The 24,934-nt window shown below is 42.8% G+C and overlaps 1 protein-coding gene across 7 annotated transcripts in view; it reads left to right on the forward strand.

Moving 5' to 3' along the window:
• The window catches only part of KCTD19 (potassium channel tetramerization domain containing 19), a 55,959-nt gene that overhangs the window by 23,890 nt on the left and 7,135 nt on the right, over window positions 1–24,934 (forward strand). For 4 of the 7 annotated variants that reach the window (XR_007769377.1, XM_050923150.1, XM_050923151.1 and 1 more), the window contains exons 5-14: window positions 3,586–3,708; window positions 6,123–6,345; window positions 7,252–7,412; window positions 9,898–10,001; window positions 12,036–12,178; window positions 12,997–13,080; window positions 14,583–14,691; window positions 17,951–18,608; window positions 19,760–19,840; window positions 24,692–24,874. Coding sequence is in view for 6 of the 7 variants with exons in the window: in XM_050923150.1 (XP_050779107.1) it covers window positions 3,586–3,708; window positions 6,123–6,345; window positions 7,252–7,412; window positions 9,898–10,001; window positions 12,036–12,178; window positions 12,997–13,080; window positions 14,583–14,691; window positions 17,951–18,608; window positions 19,760–19,840; window positions 24,692–24,874 (1,869 nt within the window). In the remaining variant the exon portion in view is untranslated. The remainder of the gene's footprint in view (window positions 1–3,585; window positions 3,709–6,122; window positions 6,346–7,251; window positions 7,413–9,897; window positions 10,002–12,035; window positions 12,179–12,996; window positions 13,081–14,582; window positions 14,692–17,950; window positions 18,609–19,759; window positions 19,841–24,691; window positions 24,875–24,934) is intronic. The other 3 variants (XM_050923157.1, XM_050923152.1, XM_050923154.1) reach the window with 3 other exon arrangements.

The following is a 24,934-nucleotide window of genomic DNA, read 5'->3' on the forward strand; positions in this document are numbered from 1 at the left end:
CAAATGAATTTTAGTTCTGCTGTTCCTCTTTGAAGTCTGTTTCTGGAGTTTTTTTGTTCAAGAATAGTTACTTTTAAATCTGTTATAGAATGTCCAGGGAAACTGAAGTGTTCTCCTACTGGCTTTTGTATGTTACCATTCCTGATGTCCGATTTGTGTCCATTTATTCTTTTACGTAGGGACTGTCTGGTTTGGCTAATGTACATGGCAGAGGAGCATTGCTGGCACATAATGGCATATATCACATTAGTAGACGTGCAGGTGAATGAGCCCTTGATGGTGTGGCTGATGTGGTTGGGTCCTCTGATGAAGACACTAGAGTAGATATGGGGACAGAGTAGGCAATGAGGTTTGCTACAGGGACTGGTTCCTGGGTTGATGTTTCCGTGGTGTGGTGCGTAGTTGCTGGTGAGTATTTTCTTCAGGTTGGGGGGTTGTCTGTAAGCGAGTACTGACCTGTCCCTCAAGATCTGTGAGAGTGAGGGATCATTTTCCAGGATAGGTTATAGATCGTTGATAATGCACTGGAGAGGTTTTAGCTGGGGTATGTACATAATGCCCATTGGTGTTCTATTATTTTCTTTTTTGGGCCTGTCCTATTGTACTCGTCTTGCTCTATCAATCTGTTTCCTCACTTCCCCAGGTGGGTATTATAGTTTTAAGAATGCTTGATAAAGATCTTGTAGGTGTTTGTCTCTGTCTGAGGGATTGGAGCAAATTCGGTTGTATTTTAGGGCTTGAATCCTAAGATACAACCACTGAAACATGGAATCCCCTTGATATGGATGGGAAAAGAGACTTATAACAAACCATAGCCTCCCAGTGTGCTGAAAGCAGAATCCAAGGAACAAACTAGCTATTGAAAAAAGATATACCACAAAATATGGTCAAAATGTACAGATTATCTTGAAACAGACAAAATGGTCTAAATATTTTGAAACCACTGCTCGTAGTCTTAATAGAAGGAAATATATTGTGACAGACCCAGACCAGTGGGGTAGAGGAGTCTGGTAGAGGGCAAATATACTGGTCACTGGCTGCGTAGTTTTCTGTTCCCTGAGTGACCAGAGCAGGGGCTTCACTAGAGTAATCAGGAACCTGCTAGAACCAATTAAGGCAGACAGGCTGATTAGAGCACCTGCAGCCAATCAAGGCAGGCTAATCAGGGCACCTGGGTTTAAAAAGGAGCTCACTCCAGTCAGGTGAGGAGGAGCCAGAGGAAAAGTGCGCGTGAGGAGCTGGGAGCAAGAGGCACAAGGAGCTGAGAGTGAGAAGCTGTGCTGCTGGAGGACTAAGGAGTACAAGCGTTATCAGACACCAGGAGGAAGGTCCTGTGGTGAGGATAAAGAAGGTGTTTGGAGGAGACCATGGGCAAGTAGCCCAGGGAGTTGTAGCTGTCATGCAGCTGTTACAGGAGGCACTCTAGACAGCTGCAATCCACAGGGCCCTGGGCTGGAACCCGGAGTAGACGATGGGCCTGGGTTCCCCCCAAACCTCCCAACTCCTGATCAGACACAGGAGGAGCTGACCCAGACTGTGGGGAAGATCACTGAGGTGAGCAAATCCGCCAATAAGCGCAGGACCCACCAAGATAGAGGAGGAACTTTGTCACAATATATATTGGAACAAATTTCAATTAGACTGAAAATCAAACTTGTTATGCAGGTTTTGGAATATGTAACACTAATGGTGAATAGTTTGAACCAAAAGAAAAGCTTATATTTGATTTAATGTAATTCGCAACTAGTATGATATACTGTATATTAATACAATAATTTCTAGATGTTAATGTAAGCTTACCTACAATCAATCGATTAATAATATAGATTCAATAATGTTTGTCAAAGTTGAAATAATAATTTAAAATATCCTAAAGCCAGATATGGGATTAAGGCATGTTCCTATAGCTTTTGCTTATGTAAATAGGCCCATTAATATGCTGTGCAACAGGTGGAAGAAGGATGGTGGGCCTGATTCTCATTTATACCAAGAGCCCTTTACACTGCTAGAGCAGTATAAATGGGAGTAAATTTCACCCCCTTTTTAAAGCCTCTTTAAACTACCAAAGCAGTAGAAAAGGGTCTTAGTGTATATGAGAATTGGGTTCTTTATGTCTCTGGTAGTAACAAAATAATTTTTCATTTATGAAAGGACCATCTAGCTTCAAAAGAGTTATGAACCCTTTTGAAGTGTGGCAGAAAACCACAGCTCCTCCACTAAGTGTTTCTTGTGGATTGTACTACCTATCATTTTGCTGTGCTTTAAAGTAAAGTGACGTTTGATTTTACATCTTGATCTTCAAAATGTGGCAAATTGCCAGCACTATTATGATGGGTCTTGTGCTTTCTCTTCGTTGGGGGGAGGGCAGTTCAGGGCACCATTTCTTGCCCCAAATTGGAATATTAACTGCCCCACTAGTGTCCTAGAGGAGGGGAGTGGAGAGGGAGGGACCTGGGCCCATCCTCTACTCCAGGTCCCAGCCCAGGGGCCCTGATGATAGTGGTAAACCATTTGAACTGACGGTTCCTTCCCCTGGGCTACTTCCCTCTCCTGCTCTTCAGCTTGTGGGGGCTTTCCTGCCCTCCCTCTGTACAAGCCAGGTGCCCCTTTACCTAGGGTCTTGGACTTCTTAGCCCACCGCAGCACTTCTCCAAACTGTCCTCTGCTTCCCTTCAAACTGTTCTCTGCTCCAACACCAATCCTTTCTGCTCCAACTCCTCCAAACTGTTCTCTGTTCCAAACCAATCCTCTCTGCTCCAACTACTTCAAACTGTTCTCTGCTCCAACACCAATCCTCTCTGCTCCAACTCCTTCAAACTGTTCTCTGCTCCAACTCCTTCAAACTGTTCTCTGCTCCAACACCAATCCTCTCTGCTCCAACTACTTCAAACTGTTCTCTGCTCCAACACCAATCCTCTCTGCTCCAACTCCTTCAAACTGTTCTCTGCTCCAACACCAATCCTCTCTGCTCCAACTCCTTCAAACTGTTCTCTGCTCCAACACCAATCCTTTCTGCTCCAACTCCTTCAAACTGTTGTCTGCTCCAACACCAACCCTGTCTGCTCCAAATCCTCCAAACTGTTGTCTGCTCCAATACCAATCCTGTCTGCTCCAAATCCTCCAAACTGTTGTCTGCTCCAATACCAATCCTTTCTGCTCCAACTCCTCCAAACTGTTGTCTGCTCCAACACCAATCCTTTCTGCTCTAACTCCCACACTGTCTGATTGAAGCAGAGGTTTTTATCATGTGACTGGCTTCAGGTGCTGTAATTGGCTCCAGGTGCTCTAGTTAATCTATAGCAAACTTTCGGCCCCTTACAGGGAATAAGGCTCCCTTCTAACTCTCTCCTGCTGCCCTCTGGCCATGCTGTATCACAAAAAAATGTTACGATTATATTAGTTTCCAGGTATTTATTATGAAACAGTAAGAATCTCCTGGTTTAGTTCTAGAATATAAAATAACTAATCAATATATTGTTGGGGAGGGAGGGGGGAAATGTCAACAGCCTATTGTTTTTGCGAGAGTGAACCTTGGACAGGTAAATGACAAAATTAACACTTTGGTTTTTGTCTTTATTTTTCAAGTAAATTTTCTTCGCTCAGAGAAGATTTTGTTGCCTGATAATTTCTCCAACATAGATGTTTTGGAAGCAGAAGTTGTAACTTTGGGAATTCCTAACCTTACAAATGCAGTGAAGCTTTATAGGGGTAATTTGGTGTCATTTTATTTTCAGTGTATTCTCCCATTCACTTTCCGTCTCAGCTAAGGTGTTTAAATATTGAGGTGATGCATAGATACATAGATTCCAAGGCCACAAGAGACCATTGTGATCATCTAGTCTGACCTTCTATGTAACACGGACATAGAATTTACCTCAAATAATTCCTTTTGAACTAGAACATTTTAAAAAAAATCCAATCTTGATTTAAATTTTATCAGGGATGGAGAATTCACCATGACCCTTGATAAGTTGTTGCAATTGGTAATTACTTACACTGTAAAAAATTGACACCTTTCTTCCAGTCTGAATTTGTCTAGCTTCAACTTCCAGCCATTGGATTATCTTAGACTTTTCTCTGCTAGATTGAAGAGCTCATTATGAAATATTTGTTCTTCATGTGGGTCCTTATAGAATGTCATCAAGTCACCACCTTTCCCTTTGTTAAGCTAAATAAGATTGAGCTCCTTGAGTCAGTCACTCCAAGAGGCATGTTTTCCAGTCCTGTAATCATTCTCATGGCTCTTATCTGAACCCTTTCCAAATGTATCAATATCCTTCTTAAATTGTGGACACCAGAACTGGACACTGTATTCCAGCAGCAGTCACACCAGTGCCAAATAGAGGTAATATAACCTCTCTGCTCCTACTCAAGATTCCCCTGTTTATGCATCCAAGGATCTCATTAGTCTTTTTGGCCACAGAGTCACACTGGGGGCTCCTGTTCAGCTGATTATCTACCCTCCCACCCCAAATCCTTTTCAGTCTCTACATCTCAGGATAAAGAACTCCATCCTGTAAGTATGGCCTACATTCTTTGTTCCTAGATGTATACATTATATTTGGCAATATTAAAATGCATATTGCTTGAGCCCCGCTTAATACAGAATGCTCTGTATCAGTAACCTGTCCTCTTCATTATTTATCACTTCCCCTAGTTTTTTGTCATCTGGACATTTTTAATGATGATTTTATGTTTTCTTGCAGGTCATTAATAAAAATGTTAACTAGCCTAGGGCACGACCTGACCCCTGCAGGAACCCACTAGAAACACACCCATTCAATCCATTCAATGATGATTCTCCATTGACAATTGCATTTTGAGACCTATCAGCTAACTTTTAATCCATTTAATGTGTCATATTAATTTTATATTGTTCTAGTTTTCAATCAGAATATTATACAGTACCAAGTCAAATGCCTTACAGAAGTCTATTACATCCACACTATTACCTTTATCAACCAAATTTGTAATCTCGTAAAAAATCAAGTTAGTTTGACAAGATCTAGTTTCCATAAACCCACGTTGATTGCCATTAAGTATATTACCCTTATTTTATTCTTTATTAATCAAGTCCTATGTCAGATGCTTCACTGTCTTGTCCGGGATCAATGTGAGACTGACAGGCTTATAAATACCCCGGTCTTCCTGTTTACTCTTTTAAAATATTGGCACAACATTCGCTTTCTTCCAGTCTTCTGGAATTCCTTCGATATCCCAAGACTTATTGAAAATCAACATCAATGGGCTTGATCTTGAGCTAGGGCAATTTCTGACATAACGATTCCTGGAGACAAAAACTCCTATGTGATGGTCTCCTCAGATGCAGAATTACAAGATAAGTCATTTTCTCCTCCTTGCCTTTTGATCAGACACCATCACTTCCTTCTTTGAGTCCCTCAGTTAGTGCCCCTTGCCCATGACATTATATTTAAACTTCTTGCCCTCATCTTTATGGCCATGAACAACTTTGCCCGGGCCTGCAACTTGGATCTTAATTCTTATTGTGTCTCTTGTTGCTCCTATGTGTCTCACCATTAACAGTGGCCCATACATTCTCTTCTCCCAATTCTACTTATTCCATATTGCCCTATGCATGGATCTACTTCCCAATCCCAGTGTGTCAGGTCCTCTTATGTACAGCTCTCCTACAGACTGCCTTCTCAATTTCTCTTGCAACATTAAAGATAGATGATATCTACACCACAAATTAAGGTTTATTGTGCCACAGGGATCACTACCCATGCAAGTTCTTAGTGACCTGTTACTTGAGGGCTCTAGGAGCATCTTGAGCAAGCACTACTCCTTGTAGTTATGCCAAAACATCTGCCATAAGAAATGCAGGGCCTGCTCTTAAACAAGCAAACAAAACCTTTTCTATATTGGAGTTGGTTATAAATGCAAATTCTGCAAACAAAAGGAACATCTTTTCCGAGTGGGAGTATTTTTAACATTCATTTTCTTATGGACAGAAAAATGTATTAAATGGATATTTTGAACCCAGAGGACTTTTCAACAGATTGCGTGAATGCTGAGAGAGAGGGCAAGTGTTGCTGTAATTATTAATCTTTTGCTTGTTAGAACACGGTCTTGATACATTTATGTATTTCCTTTTCATGTAGGAAATTGCTCTATGCTGACCTCTAACCTTGAAGATTCTATGAAGGGTATAGTAAACAAGATGCTGGATGTTCAGGTAGTCCTGAGGCCCCCTTTGTATGTTATGGCACTTGGTGTCTTAGTAAAATACCCCGATTCAGCACTTGGACAGCTCCATATAGAAAGTACTTTAGACCGAAACCAGCTGTACATCTCTGGGAATGGAGTCCTCTTTCAACATGTCAAGTAGGTATTCTTGTATATACTAGTCTTTATGAAATTCACGGGGCTGGGTTCATTTTCTGTTTGAGTTCTTCAGTCATATTGCATATTAACTTTGGAAGAGCAGTCCTTCAGTCTTTCTTTTTAATTAGTTTTACTCCTGAAGATATATTACTAAAATGGAATATTGTAACTTCTAAACTGCACTGAAAGTGCTAAATTCTGCTTTGTCACAAAGTGATCCTATATGCCTAGAGAAGGGCAGACATCATTACACTAGACAGAAGGAATGACTCCCCAAGGAGCACTAAAGAGGCACTGAAATGCTTTCCAAAAAGTTTATAAATGTAAGAAACTCAAAGGATGAAAGAAGGGTGTGAAACATTAAAACATACTTTTCCAAAAAAATTGTTTAATAATTTCTTTCATTTACCTGCTGTGACCTGAGTTCATCCCTCCTCTCAGCATTCTGCATTCCTCTGCTAGTATCACTGATCACTAACATTGCAGAGTGAGGAGGACAGCTCTTAAACTGGCTTAGGTGTCTCTACTAACAGCAACCATTGCCAGGTCTCGGCAGATGAAAGGCCTGTAAGTTCACCTACAATTTATATTAGTTTAAAATTTTCGGACAACACATATAGTCTGTTAGGGCCTGATACTGTAGACGTGTTCTAAATCTGGTATGGAGCACTCATGTGAAGGTTCTAGTGAATTAGCATTATTTGTCAAGTGGAAGAAATGCAGAAGTGTTCAATGGGAAAAATCCCATTGAAAGCTCAAGTATTAATGGCTGGAGAAGTTTTCTACCAGGTGTTCTTAACAATGACTTGGCCTGAATTAGTTAAAAATAAATCATGTAAAAGTATTTGGTATAATAAAATAGATAAAGATCTAGTGACCTATTCTCAATTAACTTTGAATGGATAGGAACTGGCTAGGAACTTGCCGCCTCCCACTTACTGAAAATATGTCTGAAATCCATGAACTCTGTGCTTACTTGGACAAAAGGGACATCACATATGAACCAATGAAAGATGCTTTGAAATCATATCTGAAACAAAAGATACCTGCAGAGACAAAGGGACACGGTAAGTAAAGGTTTTTCAATAAGTGATTGTATTGTTTTAAAATATGATGAGTGGATATTGGCTGATTAAGAATAAAGATTCAATAATCCAGTGCTAGCTAGGAGGAAAAGGTAGGTTTCAAATTAACCAGGGTTTTATGTGACCAACAAACTCCTCGTTTTCATAAAATCTAGTATGAGCCAATAGTTATTAAGAAGTAGCTACTGCAACCCCCAAGCTTTAGAAGAAATGCATAGTGACTGCACTACAGTAACATTTATTTCGGAAGAGGCATTCATATTTATCTTTAGAATATACCTGCTTGCTTGAAAATTCTGTCTCTTCCCCACTCAAAAGAGACAGAATTAGTGAAAACCCTTCATGACATACAGCATATTTCCAGGCAGATATGCAAATAAGTCTTGCATCCCAGAAGGTCTCTGTGAATTGAGTTGCTACAATATATTTTCTGGTTAAGGTTGTATGTTGTACACAGCACACAGTCAACCTGTGGAACTCCTTGCCTTAGGAGGTTGTGAAGGCTAGGACTATAACAAGGTTTAAAAGAGAACTAGATACATTCACGGAGGTTAAGTCCATTAGTGGCTATTAGCCAGGATGGGTAAGGAATGGTGTCCCTAGCCTCTGTTTGTCGGAGGGTGGAGCTGGATGGCAGGAGAGAGATCACTTGATCATTACCTGTTAGGTTCACTCTCTTTGGGGCACCTGACATTGGCCACTGTCGGCAGACAGGATACTGGACTGGATGGACCTTTGGTCTGACCCGGTACGGCCATTCTTATGTTCTAATATGAGACTAGGGGATTGATATTTAAAGTGGGTTTCCTATGTGAAATCTATGTACCTACAAAGGACTGAATCCTACTAATTCTTTTGATGGAATTAAAATCCATGATAACAGGGCTTTGTATGAAGGAGTTCAGTCATCTCTGTTGCATCTTGATGTCATCATGACATACTGTGGGGCATAGCTTGTGTTAGAGAAATTACACGGGAAATAATTGTAACAATCCTAAATGCCTAACAATTGAGTTGTTGTTATTTGTATTACAGTAGCAACTAGGGACCCCAGTCATGGACCGGGGGCCCATTGTGCTAAGTGAGATACTGTACAAACTCATTTTATTTTACATATTCACGTTCCAGAGTTGTCTAATCTTTTCATATTATTGTCCACGTCCCTCCAAACATCACTTCTGTGAGAATGTGACTGCTGTGTATATCTTTCAGGACTGACGTGCTATTGTAGGTGCACAAATCTTTTCATAATGCAGGCGCTTTTCAGATCAAATATTTTTTAACCATTTTTATTCTGGTGAATAGTTATTTAAACTTTCCAGCCAGCATATCACAGGATAATACAGTAACTGTTTTGAGTCACATGGACTATTCCTGTTACTGATTTCAATTTAAACTTTTCCAGAAAGTCATTTACACATTCAGATAAAATCTAGACTAGGGGTAGGCAACCTATGGTACACGTGCCAAAGGTGGCACATGAGCTGATTTTCAGTGGCACTCACTCTGCCCGGGTCCTGGCCACCAGTCTAGGGGTGTCTACATTTTAATTTAATTTTAAATGAAGCTTCTTAAACATTTTAAAAACCTTATTTACTTTACACACAACAACAGTGTAGTTATATATTATAGACTTATAGAAAGAGACCTTCTAAAACCGTTAAAATGTATTACTGGCACGCAAAACCTTAAATGAGAGTGACTAAATAAGACTCAGGGCATCTCTTCTGAAAGGTTGCCAACCCCTGATCTAGAGGCTAAACACAGAGCCTAAATTGTGCCCAAGCTTGTGCGGGTGCACGGGAGGGCCTGGAGCAGGCACCATAACACTACTTCCATTCCTTGCACACAAGAAGTGTGTGAGGCTAGCCTAATGTCTCCAAAAGTAGTGATAAAAGGAACACACAAACGGTGGTGAAGAAATAGCTTTGCTTCCCTTGAGCTCCCTGAGCTTAAAACCACAGTCAAGTCCAGTGAAAGCTTTCTATCAGTCGTAACTTTCAAAGCAAAGCCCAACACACTTCAGCTTTTCCCACTGCTCCTGAGTGTTGACATTGGGTACCTTTTTGGTGTAGGTTTAACGGCATATCCAGCTTTATCTACCTTGGGCAGGTAAACGTACCAGGTTAGTGAGCCCAGACTGAACCAGACAGATGCAGACCAAGACTTTGGACTGGACTGGAGAGAGGAATACTGGCTGCAGCATGGGTGCTTGCTGTTGCCCATTTGCATGTTTATTTCTTGACAATGCTTATATCTGACCCCGGGAAACAGAATGCAAGGCCTGAGCTCCGCGTGTGTTTGCACAGAATTCTCTACAGTCATTTAGCACACTAAAGAATCCATGTTATTATTACACTATTGTGATATCCCATCAGTAGCTCACGACTGTCATATCCACCACCAAGTTTCATTATTTTAAAATTACTTTCACTGTGACCTTGACATTTTGAACCTTATCCCTTAGATGAAGACTGGACAGCAGAAGTAAGAGTCCACTCCCTACATCAGATTGTGAAAATTTATGTAGGAAGCCATTGGTATGAAACATACTTACAAACCTTGCTGAAGGTATAGTCAATAAGTATCTTTATATTGCCTTACCATAAGTCTGCCTAAGACATTTCAGTAGTGGAAAGGTGATAAGATAAGTCACTGGGGCTGGCCTGGCAGCCTGGGGCAATCAGAGCTTCATTTCTGGGCTGGGAGCTGTATGAAGGCAACATGTTTAGCCCCTGAAGAAAATAAGCACCTGGAATTATTCATGAGAGAAGGGTTCCCCTCCTGGCCAACAACACAAGCAGCATTGACTGAGGCTGATAGAACCTGGTTAAGTCTTCTTTCATCAGGTACATGGGCTGCCAAAACCATGTGTGGGGGCAGGCTGCATTCCCTCAAAATTACTATTAGAAATCCATAAGAACAAGTAGACGCTCATAAGTATGCGGTTAACTTCATGCACGAGCTGAAGTTCCATTGAATTCAAGTTTAAGTTAAGCACGTGCTTAGGAGCTCTGCTGAATGGAGATGGATTTAAGCACATGCGTAAAGTTAAGAAAGCCCTGGGTGCTTTGCTGAATCAGGGCTGAAAAGAGCCAATCTTAAATCTCAAAATGCGCACGTGACACCCCAGGGCACATTTTCAGAAAGGTGGCCTGTCTTTTGCCCCTCCAAAAACTGCACTGAATTTTGGGTTTGCAATTCAGCTGAAGGCACATATTTGAGCAGGTGCACAATTCTAATTCCCTGACTGCAGGAACACTAAACTGTAATTTACAGACACAAATTGCACCTGTAAGCAAGGAAAACAGACTGAAACGTTTCTCCCTGCACAGAGCCATCTTTGCCCTCCCTTTATCCCCACCTGTTTATGTAAAGGCAGGTAGAGAAGAAACGGGGGGGGGGGGAGGGATGTGGAACGAATGAGCCTCTCTTATAAATGCAGCCTTGACATCAAAGAACGTACATGGGGCTCTTTCGTAGGCCTTTCACGTTTCCAGGTCCGTGCAGGCCAATGTGATTCAAAGGGCATGTCTACACTTACCTCCGGAGTGATGGATCCAGCCGGGGTCGATTTATCGTGTCTAGTGAAGATGCAATAAATCGACTGCCGAGCGCTCTCCCGTCAACTCCAGTACTCCACCAGAGCGAGAAGCGTAGGCAGAGTCGACAGAGGAGCATCAGCAGTCAACTTACTGCAGTGAAGACACTGCAGTAAATAGCTCTAAGTACGTCAACTTCAGCTACACTATTTTCGTAGCTGAAGTTGTGTAACTTAGACTGACTTAGCTCTCTCACCCCTCCCCCTGAGTGTAGACCAGGCCTAAGAGTGGAGGTCTCTGGAAGTCCTGTATTCAGAGAACCCCCGTTTTCTGGTGTGTTGCCTACTGTACACAGGCCTCAGAGACTTTAAATGACAAGAATCAACATTCATCCTTTAAAATGTTTGTACTAAGCTCATGGTTAGCGCTGAGCTTTTGTGCTGCCACAAATGCCAGAGCAAGCAGAGAAAGTCTAGATATACTGCAAAGTACCAAGCTTCACCTGGGAAGGGACTGTCTCATGATATAAATCAGTGGTCCCCAAACCGTGGAGTATGCCCCTCTAGGGCATAGAGCAACGTTTTGGGGGGCACATGGTGGGACCCGGGCCAGCCACCGGGGGTGCAGGGTGGGAAGGGAGTGCCACCAAGCCCAGCTCAGGCCCCAGCTCAGTTCCAGCCACACCTCCACTCCACCCCCTGCTCCATCCCCAGCCCAACTCTGCCCTTATTCCCTCTCCCTGACCAGGCCAGCTCTGCCATCAGCCCAAGCTCCTCTATTGAGCCAAAAGTGCAGTAATGGACGAGGGGGCACAGACGCATTCCAGTACTGGCAAGAGGGGGCATGACAGGAAAAGTTTGGGCACCACTGATGCAAATGAACCCCGTCGGCAAGAGAAGTAGCATCATGTGCTAACAACTTGCTCTACGTTTAGCTACATTCAACCTTCCCTGGCTAGAAGGAGAGTTGCTTTGAGATGTGATTTGGAGGGACACGGTGGGAAGAAGACAGGTCTTAAAGTAACTCTGACTTCCTAAGGTAAGATATATGTTTATTTCTGCAGTGTCCAGAGCTCCTGTCAAACTGCAAAAAAGTTTATTGGATTACATATGGTCAGAGCCTCCTAATCCATGGAGATGGGCAAATATTTCGACACATTCTCAACTTCCTTAGACTTGGCAAGCTGTTTTTACCATCTGAATTTAAGTAAGAAAAGAGAGATCATGCATTTTATTAGTCTTATTTCAGATATCTATAGGAAAAAAGGTATTAATCTTTTATTCAACCTATAGGTTTTCTGATTTACATGGTGATTAAAGTATTAAAGAAAGATTTTTAGTTCCAGTAGTATTTTATTATCAAATTCATACAGCAACATTAGTGTGAAAAATTAGCATAAGGCTTTGTGAATTTAAAGAAAATCTGAGCAAATAAATTGTAGCCAATAATTTATTCATCAAATTTAGCTTCTTTTTTCTGTGTGAAAATTGACTGCAAACAGGTTGTGGTTTACTTAAACTTGTTTGTTCAAAATTATTTGCTGTATGATTTCTACAAATAAATCTTGCTCTGTTGAGCATTCACAAGCAGTTTGTTTTCAGTGTTAGGTATTCAAAGTGTGAACTGTTTTTCACAAAAGAGTTCACTTATTTTGGATATCTGGAATGATTCTGGTTCAGCTGAAGTCAATGGAAGCTTTGCCTTGACTTCAGTGGAGCCACAATTTCACCTTTCATTGTTTGGGTTCCCAACTTGAGATACCTATATGTCAGCCAAAAAACAAGGCACCCAAAATTCGTAAACACGTTTGAAAGTTTTGGCCTCTATTTTTAACATGTGTGAAAATGGTATTGCATCAGTAGCAAAATAAAAAATTACTCAAGTTAGGGAGAGTACATTTTGCACCATCACTTTGCATTGTTGATTACAGAAGATGATTTCAAAAATTGACTAGTATTTAGAAAAGATAATCTGAATGTGTTTGAGAGAATTACTGTACAGTTAAGTTTATTTACAATTTACAGAGAATGGTCTCTATTTTGTCAAGAAGCAGAGGAGTACAGAATTCCTTCTCTTTTTGAAGCACTTTATCAGTGTGATGGATACAGGTAAAGAAGATGCTTGTCTATTTTCTATAGTTTCATAGGCTCATAGATTCCAAGGCCATAAGGGACCACTGTGATCATCTAGTTTGACTTCCTGTATAACACAGGACATAGAATTTACCCCAAATAATTCCTTTTGAACTAGAGCACGTTTTAAAAAATAAAAAAAAAATCAAATCTTGATTTAAAATTTTCCAGGGATGGAGAATCCACCATGATGTTTAGTAAATTGTCCTAATGATTAATTATCTTCACTTAAAAAAGCACACCTTATTTCCAGCCTGAATATGTCTAACTTCAGCTTCCAGCTGTTGGATCATATTATACCTTGCCCTGCTAGATTGAAGAGCCAAACATTTGTTCCCCATGTAGATATTTAGACATTGTGATCAAGTCACCCTTTAAACGTCTCTTTGTTAAAATAAATAGATTGAGCTCCTCGATTCTATCACAAGGCAGGTTTTCCAATCCTTTAATCATTCTCCTGGCTCTTCTCTGAACCCTCACCAAATTTATCAACATCCCTCTTAAATTGTGGACACCAGAACTGAACACAGGATACCAGCAGTGGTTGCACCAGTGCCAAATATAGAGGCAAAATAACATCTTCACTCCTACTCAAGATACCCTGAGATTACGTATTCAAGAATCACATTAGCCTTTTTGGCCACAGCATCACACTGGGAGCTCATATTCAGTTGATTATCCACCTTCCCCTCTCCCAATCTTTTTCAATCCCCCATCCTGTAAGTATGGCCTGTATTCTTTATTCCTAGATGTATACATTTACATTTAGCCATATTAAAACACACATTGTTTGCTTGAGTTCAGTTTACCAAGGGATCCAGATCACTCTGCATCAGAGACCTGTCCTCTTCATTATTTACCATTCCCCCAATTTTTGTATCATCTGCAAACTTTATCAGTGATGATTTTGTTTTTTTTCAGGTCATTGATAAATATGTTAAACAGCATAGGGCCCGGAACTAGTCCCTGCAGGATCCCATTAGAAACAGACCAGCTCAGTGACAATTCCCTGTTTACAATTACATTTTGAGAACTATCAGTTAGTCAGTTTTTAATCCAGTTAATGTGTGCCATGTTAATTTTGTATTGTTCTAGTTTTTATAAACAAAATGTCATGCAATATTAAGTCAAATGCCTTACGGAAGTCTAAGTATATTACATCAACACTATTACCTTTATCAACCAAATATGTAATCTCATCCAAAAAAAGATATCAAGTTAGTTTGACAGGATCTATTTTAGAATAACCTATGTCAATTGGCATCAATTATATAGTCCACCTTTAATTCTTTATTAATCAAGTCCCATATCAGCCACTTCATTATCTTGGCTAATAATTCCCCAATAATTAAAATTAATGTAAAACTAATTTTAACATCCATCAGAATGCACACACAACCCAACAACCTTAGGCTGTCCCCAGAAAAAAATTTGAAGGTTCACAAATGTAGCAAAACTGAAAAATATTCATTTTGCAGATTGTGGGTCAAAAAACATGAAACTTACGATGAAGCTTCTTTTCCATTTAGAAGATTAAATATTGTGACTTGGGATAAGGAGTGTGAGTTCAGCAAAGACCCAAAAGAAGTAAGATTTTTTTCAGAAATAGAACAATAAGTTTTAAAAAACAGTTCAAACCTAAATGTTAAAATTGTCCAGTTGCAGCTTGGGACAAGTTGTCTTAACTCTTATTACAAAATTATCAACAAAAATGAAAGTCTTGAAACTTCTACGTGAAGAGGAAATCTTTATTCGAAAAGTGCAGTAATTTCTAAGAATCTACTCACATCAAGGTGCCAGTAGCAGTTCACAAAAAATACTGACATTTCTTTTATAGAACCAGGGGTGCTGGAACAATTTGTATAGTGGGGGAGCTGAGAGCCATTGAACCAAACTGTAAACCCTGTATATGATGGAAACCACTTCAAGCCAGGGGGTGCGGCAGAACCCTCAATCTCTCGAGTTCCAGCACCTATGTATAGAACCACAGGTTTTTGAGCGTCAAGAGATACAGATTCAGGGTAAAACAGCCAGAGGTATTTTCTTTAAATATTACAGAAATGTGAGAGGGTTCCTTCTATAACAGGAGAAAGAAAATCTCAGTCATTTGCAACTAATTATTGCCATTGAGCTGGTTTGGATAGCTTTTCAGTGTTCAGATGTGTTTAGATGGCTTCTGTGCCGTTGCCATTTTGGGTTCCCAGAGCAATTTGTGCTTCTTTTCTGGAGTAAACATGCCTGATCAAGGCCTGTCCAGTTTGCCCCAGGGAAGGTCACTCCCTGTCTCAATGTTCTCTGTGCTAGGTTTTTAGTTTGGACCATTACGAACAGGCGCAATTGGCCCTACTCCACATCAGGCAGAGGGGATTTGAACCTGGCCTGGGTTTCCCATCTCCTGGGTGAATGATCTAACTACTGAGTATAAGGGTGGCACTTCCTCCACCTGTGTCTGTTTTATGCAGGGTTGGCATGCTCTGAGCATGCCTGCTGGATTGAGCCCCACAGGTGAGATAGGCAGGGGAATGCCTCATTGGAGAATTCCACTGGGCCTTTGGCATGAGTTGCCTAAAGTGGCAGTTAGACACCCACATCCCTTGTGGGTCTAGCCCACAATGTCTAAGTACCTCTGTGGGCTTAGCCCCATGTGGTTATAGCTTTGGTACCATGGGCAAGGTTCAGTGTGCGGCCCCTGAAAGGTCTAGATGGACAGGTGCTCAGAATGACCAGTTCTCAGCTCCTGCTGCCTTACAAGTTTATTCCAATACAATTTAGACCACAAAATGGCCCTGCTTATGCATGTCCCTGCCTGCAGGTATATGGGATCTTGGGGAGCAATTACCACACAGGTGGGGTGCAAAATAAACTTTATTAAGAAAATGCAAAAACAGGGAAAATTTAATAGTGAGGGGTATGGGGTTTGTTAAGGTAGGCAATTGGGGAGGGAGTTCTTTTAGTATAGTATAGGGGGTTTCAATAGTGGGGTACAATACAGTGGGGTACAATACAGTTGGTAACCAACTAACACTGAAGTATAAATGTAACAGGTAGCTAACAATTTCTAGGTAAAGGGTGTGTCACAGCAGCATATAACCAACTAACAGTTATGGGTAAAATGTGTTAAATAACCAACAACTCTAGGTAAAAATGTGTCACAGTGGTGTAAATATAAAATGTGAGGTGTGTGAGAGAGAAAAAGGGTAACCAATGGGGTTTTATGCTAGACTTCAGTAATACAATTGAGGTTTGGCAGCAGTAGGAGCGGGGTGAACACGTGAGGGAAGGGATTAAAAGAGAGAGAGAGAGAGAGAAAGGCAGTGGTAGAGGAATGAGGTTAGGGGATGGGGGAAGAGGAGCACGTGGTGGAGCAGAAACCAAAGATAGAGGCGCTACAGAGGGAGATTTAAACTCAGGGAGACACAGAGAGCAGACAGGCTGCAAGTTTAAACAGCAGAGAGACTGCAATGAGTGACTGGGGAGCTCGGGGGGGGGGGATTGGGGCAGTGGGAAGACAAATTCAAATAGTAAAAACCTTATCTATCCCCTAACTTAATCAAACTTATATAAAATGACAAGCAGCTACAGAATACAACCAGGCAATGATTTTCTAAACTTATCTTAACCAACAATTAGGCAACACAACAAATATCACAGAAACTTACAAGCTCTACAATCTTAACAAACTATGACTTATTAAATTAAAAAAAAACAAGACCTATGGTGCACCTTATGCTATGGGGAGGTTACAGAGGGCAGAGTGGTATGTATCCAGGACCCAGCTCCCAAGGAAGCCAAGGGATGGTGGCTACAGCGGTGGATACAGCTGAAAGCAGAGAGCCCCAAGGCAAAGCCCACAGGAGCAGAGCTTAGCAGTGGCAAAGAGCCCTGTAGTTTAAGAGAGGTTTTAAGACACAGACCAAAGTTTAGCTTGAGTCTGTGTGCTGGGGAAACAGAGCCAGCAGCTAAAATAATAAAATAAAAGTATAGAAAGTTTTACAGAGGGATTCTTACCAGTCCCCAAGGCAGCAGCAAAGGCAGAAGCAGCAGCAACATCAGAAGAGGCAAGGAGGGTTCGGTACAGTCTCAATAATCAGGAGATCTCTCAGGTAGCAATTCGTTCTTCGTGGGGGGGGGAGGGCGTTCAAAAAACGGGGGTACGCTCAAAAATAAAACGAGAGCGGAGAAAGGACCCCCCAGAACCCCTGGCTGATCAGACCAGGCAGCAATGCAGGAACCTTTCTGAGGTGTGTTTCAAAAATGTCTGGTTTTAAAGGCAAACTTGGGCAGTTTCCCACCAGTAATCCTGATAGGCTCCCTCTGTCACAGGGGAGGGGGCACAGGGGAAAAACTGAAGGTAAGCCCAGAGACATGCCTGGACATAGTCCTGTGCAATAGGTGACTCAAGAGCACATGAGACTATGACTCATGCCCAGGATCTTAAAACCACAATAGGCCTTGCAGCTCTGGACATTGCCTACCCTACACCAAGCCCAGGTTCAACGAGGTGATAACAGGACTAACCCTTTGAAAAGGGCAGTGGTCCCACTTAGCATGCAGCACAAGTGGCCATCCCTTTGAGAAGGGCAATGGCTCTTGTTAAACAACTTAAGGGGCCCTCCCTTTGAGAAGGGCAGTGGCCCTGGTAAACAACTTAACAGCCAGGGAAGGGCGGCCACAGGAGAACAGAAAACAAAATGGAGTCTGGGGAAACAAAATGGAATAGGGGAATAGCTGTAACGGACAATGCAGTGCTAAAATATAAGTGATCGGATAAGGCAAAATTTACCTTTCATTTGGCACAAATGGAAAGAGTCATTCAAAAATAACCGCTTTTCACTGCATTTTTTAGGAACATTGCTACACCGCTGTGGATTTCAGTAACTGGTGTGTTAATACCTGGAGTAAAATAAAAGACATGCAGGATAGCAAAGGAGAGAATGAGAAGTATACCAGAATGATTTCACAGTGCAGAGGGACAAAACGAAGGAATAAACCTGGAGGATATCATCAGTCTACAGACTTCGGGGGAAATTCCAGCTACTGTAAACATTCCGCAAGCCCTCCAAGGAAGAAAGGGGAAAGAGGGAATTTAGCAAAAAAATCAGAAAATAGAAACTCAGCCACTCCCATTCAGAAATTGATTTCCCTGGTAAAGGAATGGGACATGGTGAACTCCAGAAGATGTGAATGCCAGCATGTGATGATATCCAACAGTAACCTTGCAGATAATGTACCTTGTCAGGAAACACTTGAAAATGGGGGTCCCATCAAAGATCCTGCTGGCAGGTCTCCTGGGAAAATAAGTCAGACAGTTCAGGAAAACGACCAGACTATTCAAGCTGCATTCAGTGCTGAAGAGAAACATTCGGAGCAACACACATTCAAACAGAATTTGCCAGTTACCCTAACTGCTGAAAAACACAGATTCAGCACCATAAGGGAGACTTACCCAATGGAAAAAACTGCAGCCTTCAAAGAGTGGAGGGGCCCGGAGCAAACAGGAAAAGGTAAGTGTCATGTGCTCATTGCTCTAACAATGGCAGGAGAAATTAACTAGTAAACGTGATACTTAAACTAACTAGAAATGTCTGGTGATACTGATTAAGAAAAAAGAAATGTCAGGCTGAAAGAATCTCACCTCTTCCTCTTGCTCTCCCACAAACCAGAGGGGTTCCCACCGCAGCTAGAGGCAAGCACTAGCTCAGTGGTTTGAGCATTGGCCTGCTAAACCCAGGATTGTGAGTTCAATCCTTGAGGGGGCCATTTAGGGATTAGTCCTGCTTTGAGCAGGGGGTTGGATTAGATGATCTCCTGAGGTCCCTTCCAACCCTGATAGTCTATGATTCTATGGTCTATGACTAAATTCACCCCTGTACACGGCTATACCACTTGAAGCCCACTTCAGCTTCCAAACTAGGGGCAGATGTACGCGTAAAACACTGCAGTAGCACTAACTGTGCTGACAGGAGGCTCCCCCTATGGGCAGAGTTACTCCACTTCCCTGAGAGGCAGTAGCTCTGTTGATAGAAGAAGCCCTCCCATTGGCATAGTGCTGTCTACACTGGGGCTTAGGCTGGTTTAACTGCATTGCTCAGCAGTGTGGATTTTTCACACTCCTGAGTGACATAGTTCTACCAACCTAATTACCTAGTGCAGACCTGGCCTAGGGCTTGAGTGCGACTGAAGTGGTGCACACTCCTTGTGCAGACCCACCACGTGTAAACTAATGCGGATCGCTCATAAGGGGTACGAAGGTGAAGAGCAAATTTCCTTTTCCTTCAGAAAAGCTTTCTAGGTTCCCCAGTATGTATCGACTATGATTTATTTGTATTACTTTATCGTGTACCAGATTTTAAAATGAAAGCCCCTTCTGCAGGGATATGAGCATCAAAGCACCTGAGGTCGCACTGCTCAGCCCCTGCTGCACTACATTGTGCACCCTGGGTTCCTCAGCACCTTGCAGGAGTGGAGGCCTGAGCCTGAAGTTCAGAAGCCTGGGGAGACACTAATTTATGTGTCTAGGGAACTGCAACATGGGAGGATGCACCTAGGCAGCAAGATGTAAAAAAGATTTGAGAAGAACTGGAGATTAACAGGGAGGAGCTGTGCCAAAAAGTCCCGATTTCTTATTTGTGTCACGATGTCCCCTCTCTAACAGATCCTCAGCCAACCCTTCCCTGGCTAAAGCAGCTTGAAACGGGCATGTTCGGTGTGGGGATGAGCGGTGGCACTTGCCCAAGTACCATGTAACTACTTTCAAATGATTATTATTTATTGAGGGCTGTCAATCAGTGTACACAGCGCTGTGTAAAGCATAGAGAGACATAGGTCCCTGCCCCCAGGAGCTTAATATAAGACCCAATGCTGCAAGTCACTACCGCCCAGATTCACAAAGGGACGTAGGCATTGGGATGCTGAGTGTCACAACGCCTAGAAAATCACACAACCCTGTAATCCACAAAGCCTGAGTTCTGTGCCCAGGCTCTCTATATAGCAGGGGTGGGCAAACTTTTTGGCCCGAGGGCCACATCGGGGTGAGAAACTGTATGGAGGGCCGGGTAGGGAAGGCTGTGCCTCCCCAAGCAGCCTGGCCCCTGCCCCCATCTGACTCCTCCCACCTCCTGCCCCCTGACTGCCCGCCTCAAAACCCCACACCCATCCAACCCCCACTGTTCCATGTCCCCTGACCACCCCCTCCTGGAATCCCCACCCCTAACCATCACCCAGGACCCCACCAACTATCTAACTCCCCTGTTCTGCCCCCTTTCCCCCCGAGAACCTCTGCCCTATCCAACCGCCCCCTGTTCCCCATCCCCTGACCGCGCCCCACAGAACCTCCGCCCCATTCAACCACCCCCTGCTCCCTGTCCCCTGACTGCCCCCAAGGGCTCCCTGCCCCTTATCGAACCCCCCCACCCCATGACTAAGCGGGATAGGGAACAGCAGGGGAGGGGCCTAGGGCTAGCCTCCTGGGCCAGGAGCTCAAGGGCTGGGCAGGACTGTCCCGTGGGCCAGATGTAGCCTGCGGGCCATACTTTGCCCAGCTCTGCTATACAGTGTATGAGGAGAGGGATGGGATCTACAAAAGCCAGCACGTTAGGCGGGGAATTGCCTAACCTAGCCAATGGGAGATGCTTGTGAGAGATGTGTGCTAAGCCCTACCCCTCTCAGGGAGATAGGTGCCGAAATTTGGGCTGCACGGAGGCACCACACTTTGCTAACAATTCATGAACTGTGGGAAGGCAGATGCTCCTCCACCTAATTAATGTGAGGGGCCTGTGTGATGGGTTGGATCACAGAAACCCTGTGGGATTGCCACCTGATGTGCTGAGACTACCTCTGAGCCTGTTTTCCCCACCAGCTTGGGACTTCAGTGCCCTGCCTGGTTGTGCCAGACACGCCAGCCTGCAACAAACACAGACCCAGGTCTGAACCACGCCCCCTAGAAGCTGCAGGCTTAATTGAAAACAGCTTAAGAAGTGTTCCCGTCTCCAGCAGTCAGATACCCAGCTCCCAATGGAGTCCAAACCCCAAATAAATCCGTTTTACCCTGTATAAAACTTGTACAGGATAAACTCATAAATCGTCTGCCCTCTATAACGCTGATAGAGAGATATGCACAACTCTCTGCTCCCCCAGGTATTAATACGTACTCTGGGTTAATTAATAAGTAAAAAGTGATATTATTAAATGCAAAAAGTAGGATTTAAATGGTTCCAAGTAATAACAGACAGAACAAAGTGAATTACCAAGTAAAATAAAATAAAACACGCAAGTCTAAGCCTAGTACAGTAAGAAAACAGAATACAGATAAACTCTCACCCTCAGAGACGTTTCAATAAGCTTCTGCCACAGACTGGAAGCTTCCTAGTCTGTGCACAATCCTTCCCCTTGTACAGCCCTTGTTCCCAGCTCAGGTGGTAGCTAGGGGATTTCGCATGACTGCACTCCTCCTTCTCAATGGAAAAGCACCAGGTTAAAGGTGGATTCCAGTTTAGGTGACATTATCACATGGCACTGCAAGACTTCATTACCCACTTGCAGAGCCGGCTTCAGCTTTTATACCACCTCAAGCAGCAAAGGGGAAAAAAATTAAAAAAAATAAAGCCGCACTCAGCGGCAGTTCGGCGGCAGCTCTGCTGCACCGCTTCATTCTTCGGCGGCAATTCGGCGGTGGGTCCTTCCCTCCGAGAGGGACTGAGGGACCCGCCGCCGAAGACCCGGACGTGCCGCCCCTTTCCGTTGGCTGCCCCAAGCACCCGCTTCCTTCGCTGGTTCCTGGAGCCAGCCCTGCCCACTTGCCAGCACACAGGTATACAGGAAGACTTGCAAGTAAACAGAGCCATCTACAGTCAATTGTCCTGGTTAATGGGAGCCATCAACATTCCAAACCACCATTAATGGCCCCCACTTTGCATAATTACATTAGGACCTGAGTTATATTTCATATTTCTAGTTTAAGATACAAGAATGATACATCCATACAAATAGGACGAACACACTCAGTAGATTATAAGCCTTGTAATGGTACCTTACAGGAGACCTTTTGCATGAAGCATATGCCAGTTACAGTATATTCACACTCATTAGCATATTTTCATAAAATCATATAGAGTGCAACGTCACAGCCTGATCAAGGAGGCATGCTCAGAAGCTGATTGCACAAAAGAGCAGAGGAGGAAGGAAGCAGGAGCAGAGAAGATGATTTTGGTGACAGCACATTGGTAGCATAATGTAATAACAGCAAGTTGTGCAAGGGAATTGTTCATAGTGAGCCAAAGAAAGCTGAATTCATTGCTATTGATTTCAATGGACTTGCAATCGGGAAGAATTTGGCCCAGTGAAATTAGTTCATGGATAATTTCTCTGCTCCTCCTCCATTACAGACACTGGGCAATTCTGACCTCAGTTACAGAGGTGTAAATCCAGAGTAACTCCGCTAAAGTCACTAGTTCACCTTTTTACCTGTATCAGAGGGGTAGCCGTGTTAGTCTGGATCTGTAAAAGCAGCAAAGAGTCCTGTGGCACCTTATAGACTAACAGACACTTTGGAGCATGAGCTTTCGTGGGTGAATACCTGTGTCACTGAAAAAAGAATCTGGTTTCCTGTGCTTAAAAACACTTACCCGTCCTTCTGTCTGAGACAGTTGGAAGCTCAGTAACATATTATTGTCTCCAGAAAGAAATGGGATCGATTACTTTAATAACACTCAGTGACTCCTCTATGCAAACCCTGACGTTCTGTGTGGAAGTTGGGAGCATGATGAAAATACAATGGGAGTGCGATTCTAGTCCTCGTTCAGAGAACTGCGAAGCTTGGTTCCAGGGCTTTTTGAGCAGAGGGAGATGATCTGACCAAGTCTTCTTCAGAGTTTGTGTGAAGATACTAGTACAATTATTTTTAACTATTGGAGTTACTGTATTCCTTAGGCTTTGTCTGTAGTACCATAGGCATGCCTGGCACAGTACAGAGCCAGTAAGGGTACAGGACCAGCTCACAAGAATTTATTTGCACAACAAAACTGAAAAGCCTCTATAGTCTGTGTGCTTCTTAGTTTCAGATGCAGGGCATTACAGCAAGCCCAGAGCACATAATTATTAGTCTTGTGCTAGCCTGAACTGAGATAAAAAGAACAGGAGTACTTGTGGCACCTTAGAGACTAACAAATTTATTTGAGCATAAGATATATACACATACAGAAAACATTAAAAGGTGGGAGTTCTCCTACCAACTGTAAGAGGCTAATTAATTAAGATGAGCAATTATGAGCAGGAGAAAAAAAACATTTTTAGTGTTAATCAAGATAGCCCATTACAGACAGTTTGACAAGAGGTGTGAGGATACTTAACATGGGGAAATAGATTCAATGTGTGTAATGGCTCAGCCATTCCCAGTCTCTATGCAAGCCTAAATTGATGGTATCAGGTTTGCATATTAATTCAAGTTCAACAGTTTCTCATTGGAGTCTGTTTTCGAAGCTTTTTTGTTGCAAGATTGCCACCGTTAAGTCTGTTACTGAGTGGCCAGAGAGGTTGAAGTGTTCTCCTACTGGTTTTTGAATGTTATGATTCCTGATGTCAGATCTGTGTCCATTTATTCTTTTGTGTAGAGACTGTCCAGTTTGGCCAATGTACCTTTTCGTGTTCTCTGTATGTGTATATATATCTCCTGTCTGTGTGTTCCAGTCTATGCATCTGAAGAAGTGAGCTGTAGCTCACGAAAGCTCATGTTGAAATAAATTTGTTAGTCTCTAAGGTGCCACAAGTACCCTTGTTCTTTTTGAGGATACAGACTAACACGGCTGCTACTCTGAAACCTGAATTGAGATAGGCTCAGCTGATGTCAGGCTGTGGTGAGAACATTTTGCAAGTCTCTGCTTGCAATGAGCTACTCCTGGGGAAAGACTGGAAGAGCTACAGCTGAGGTTTTCAAAGGCACCTGGTGGAGTTTGGGACGGTCGAGCAGGTCCTGCCTGGGGTTCACCTGATCTCAGTTCAATTTCTGTCTTAGCTGAAAACTTACTGCATGCTCCCACGCATGTCACACAATGACCCCTGTGCCTTGTACAGAGGGGAAGCTGGCACTGACTACCTCCTAGGGGTGATGTAAAGGTAGAGTGTATTAATGATTGCAAAGTGCTCTGGTACTATGGCGAGGAGGCCCATATGATTACCTCACTAGCTAGAACTCTTTAGGCTCCTTTGACCATCCCAAGCTAAATCTGTTTGGACTTGGTTAAGCAATGACTAAGGGAGCACATAATAACCATCGCTAAGTATCTCCAGGATTTCAGTACCAAGGAAGGAGAATATTTGTGGGTTTGTACCTTTGGTTTGTAAGCTCTTTGGCGCAGGGACTGCCACCTGTCATTTATATTATGGTTGTCCTGCACCTCACACCAGACTGGTAGACTCTAGGTGCTACTGCAGTCTAAATGTTTGATAATAATTCATTAATAATTAAGGGGTACAGCTAGGGGTAATGCGGTGAAAATGCTGTGCCCCTCATTTTCTGTTAAAAGACGTGCTAATCCTATTACAAGTTTTGCAAGTTATACTGGCTGAAAATCCACATATTTTTTATCCCCAGAAACAACCATCAATGACCAAACCAACATGGTAACCCAAGTATTTAATAATGTAGGATTCATCCTTAAAGTCGAACATCCTCCAATTGTAGGCAGTGATGGTTCTTGCACTTGGCATGAAGAGAGTGTTGTTTACAGTGCTGGCATCAAACCTGCTAATGCAAACAGTCAACCAGTGGCTAGAGGTACAGTAACATTGAAAAGAACTGGAAATCTGGCACCTTAATTAGCGTTTCAGTGGTGCC

Source organism: Gopherus flavomarginatus, chromosome 14 (genome assembly GCF_025201925.1).
Source record: "Gopherus flavomarginatus isolate rGopFla2 chromosome 14, rGopFla2.mat.asm, whole genome shotgun sequence".
Classification (NCBI taxonomy): domain Eukaryota; kingdom Metazoa; phylum Chordata; order Testudines; family Testudinidae; genus Gopherus; species Gopherus flavomarginatus.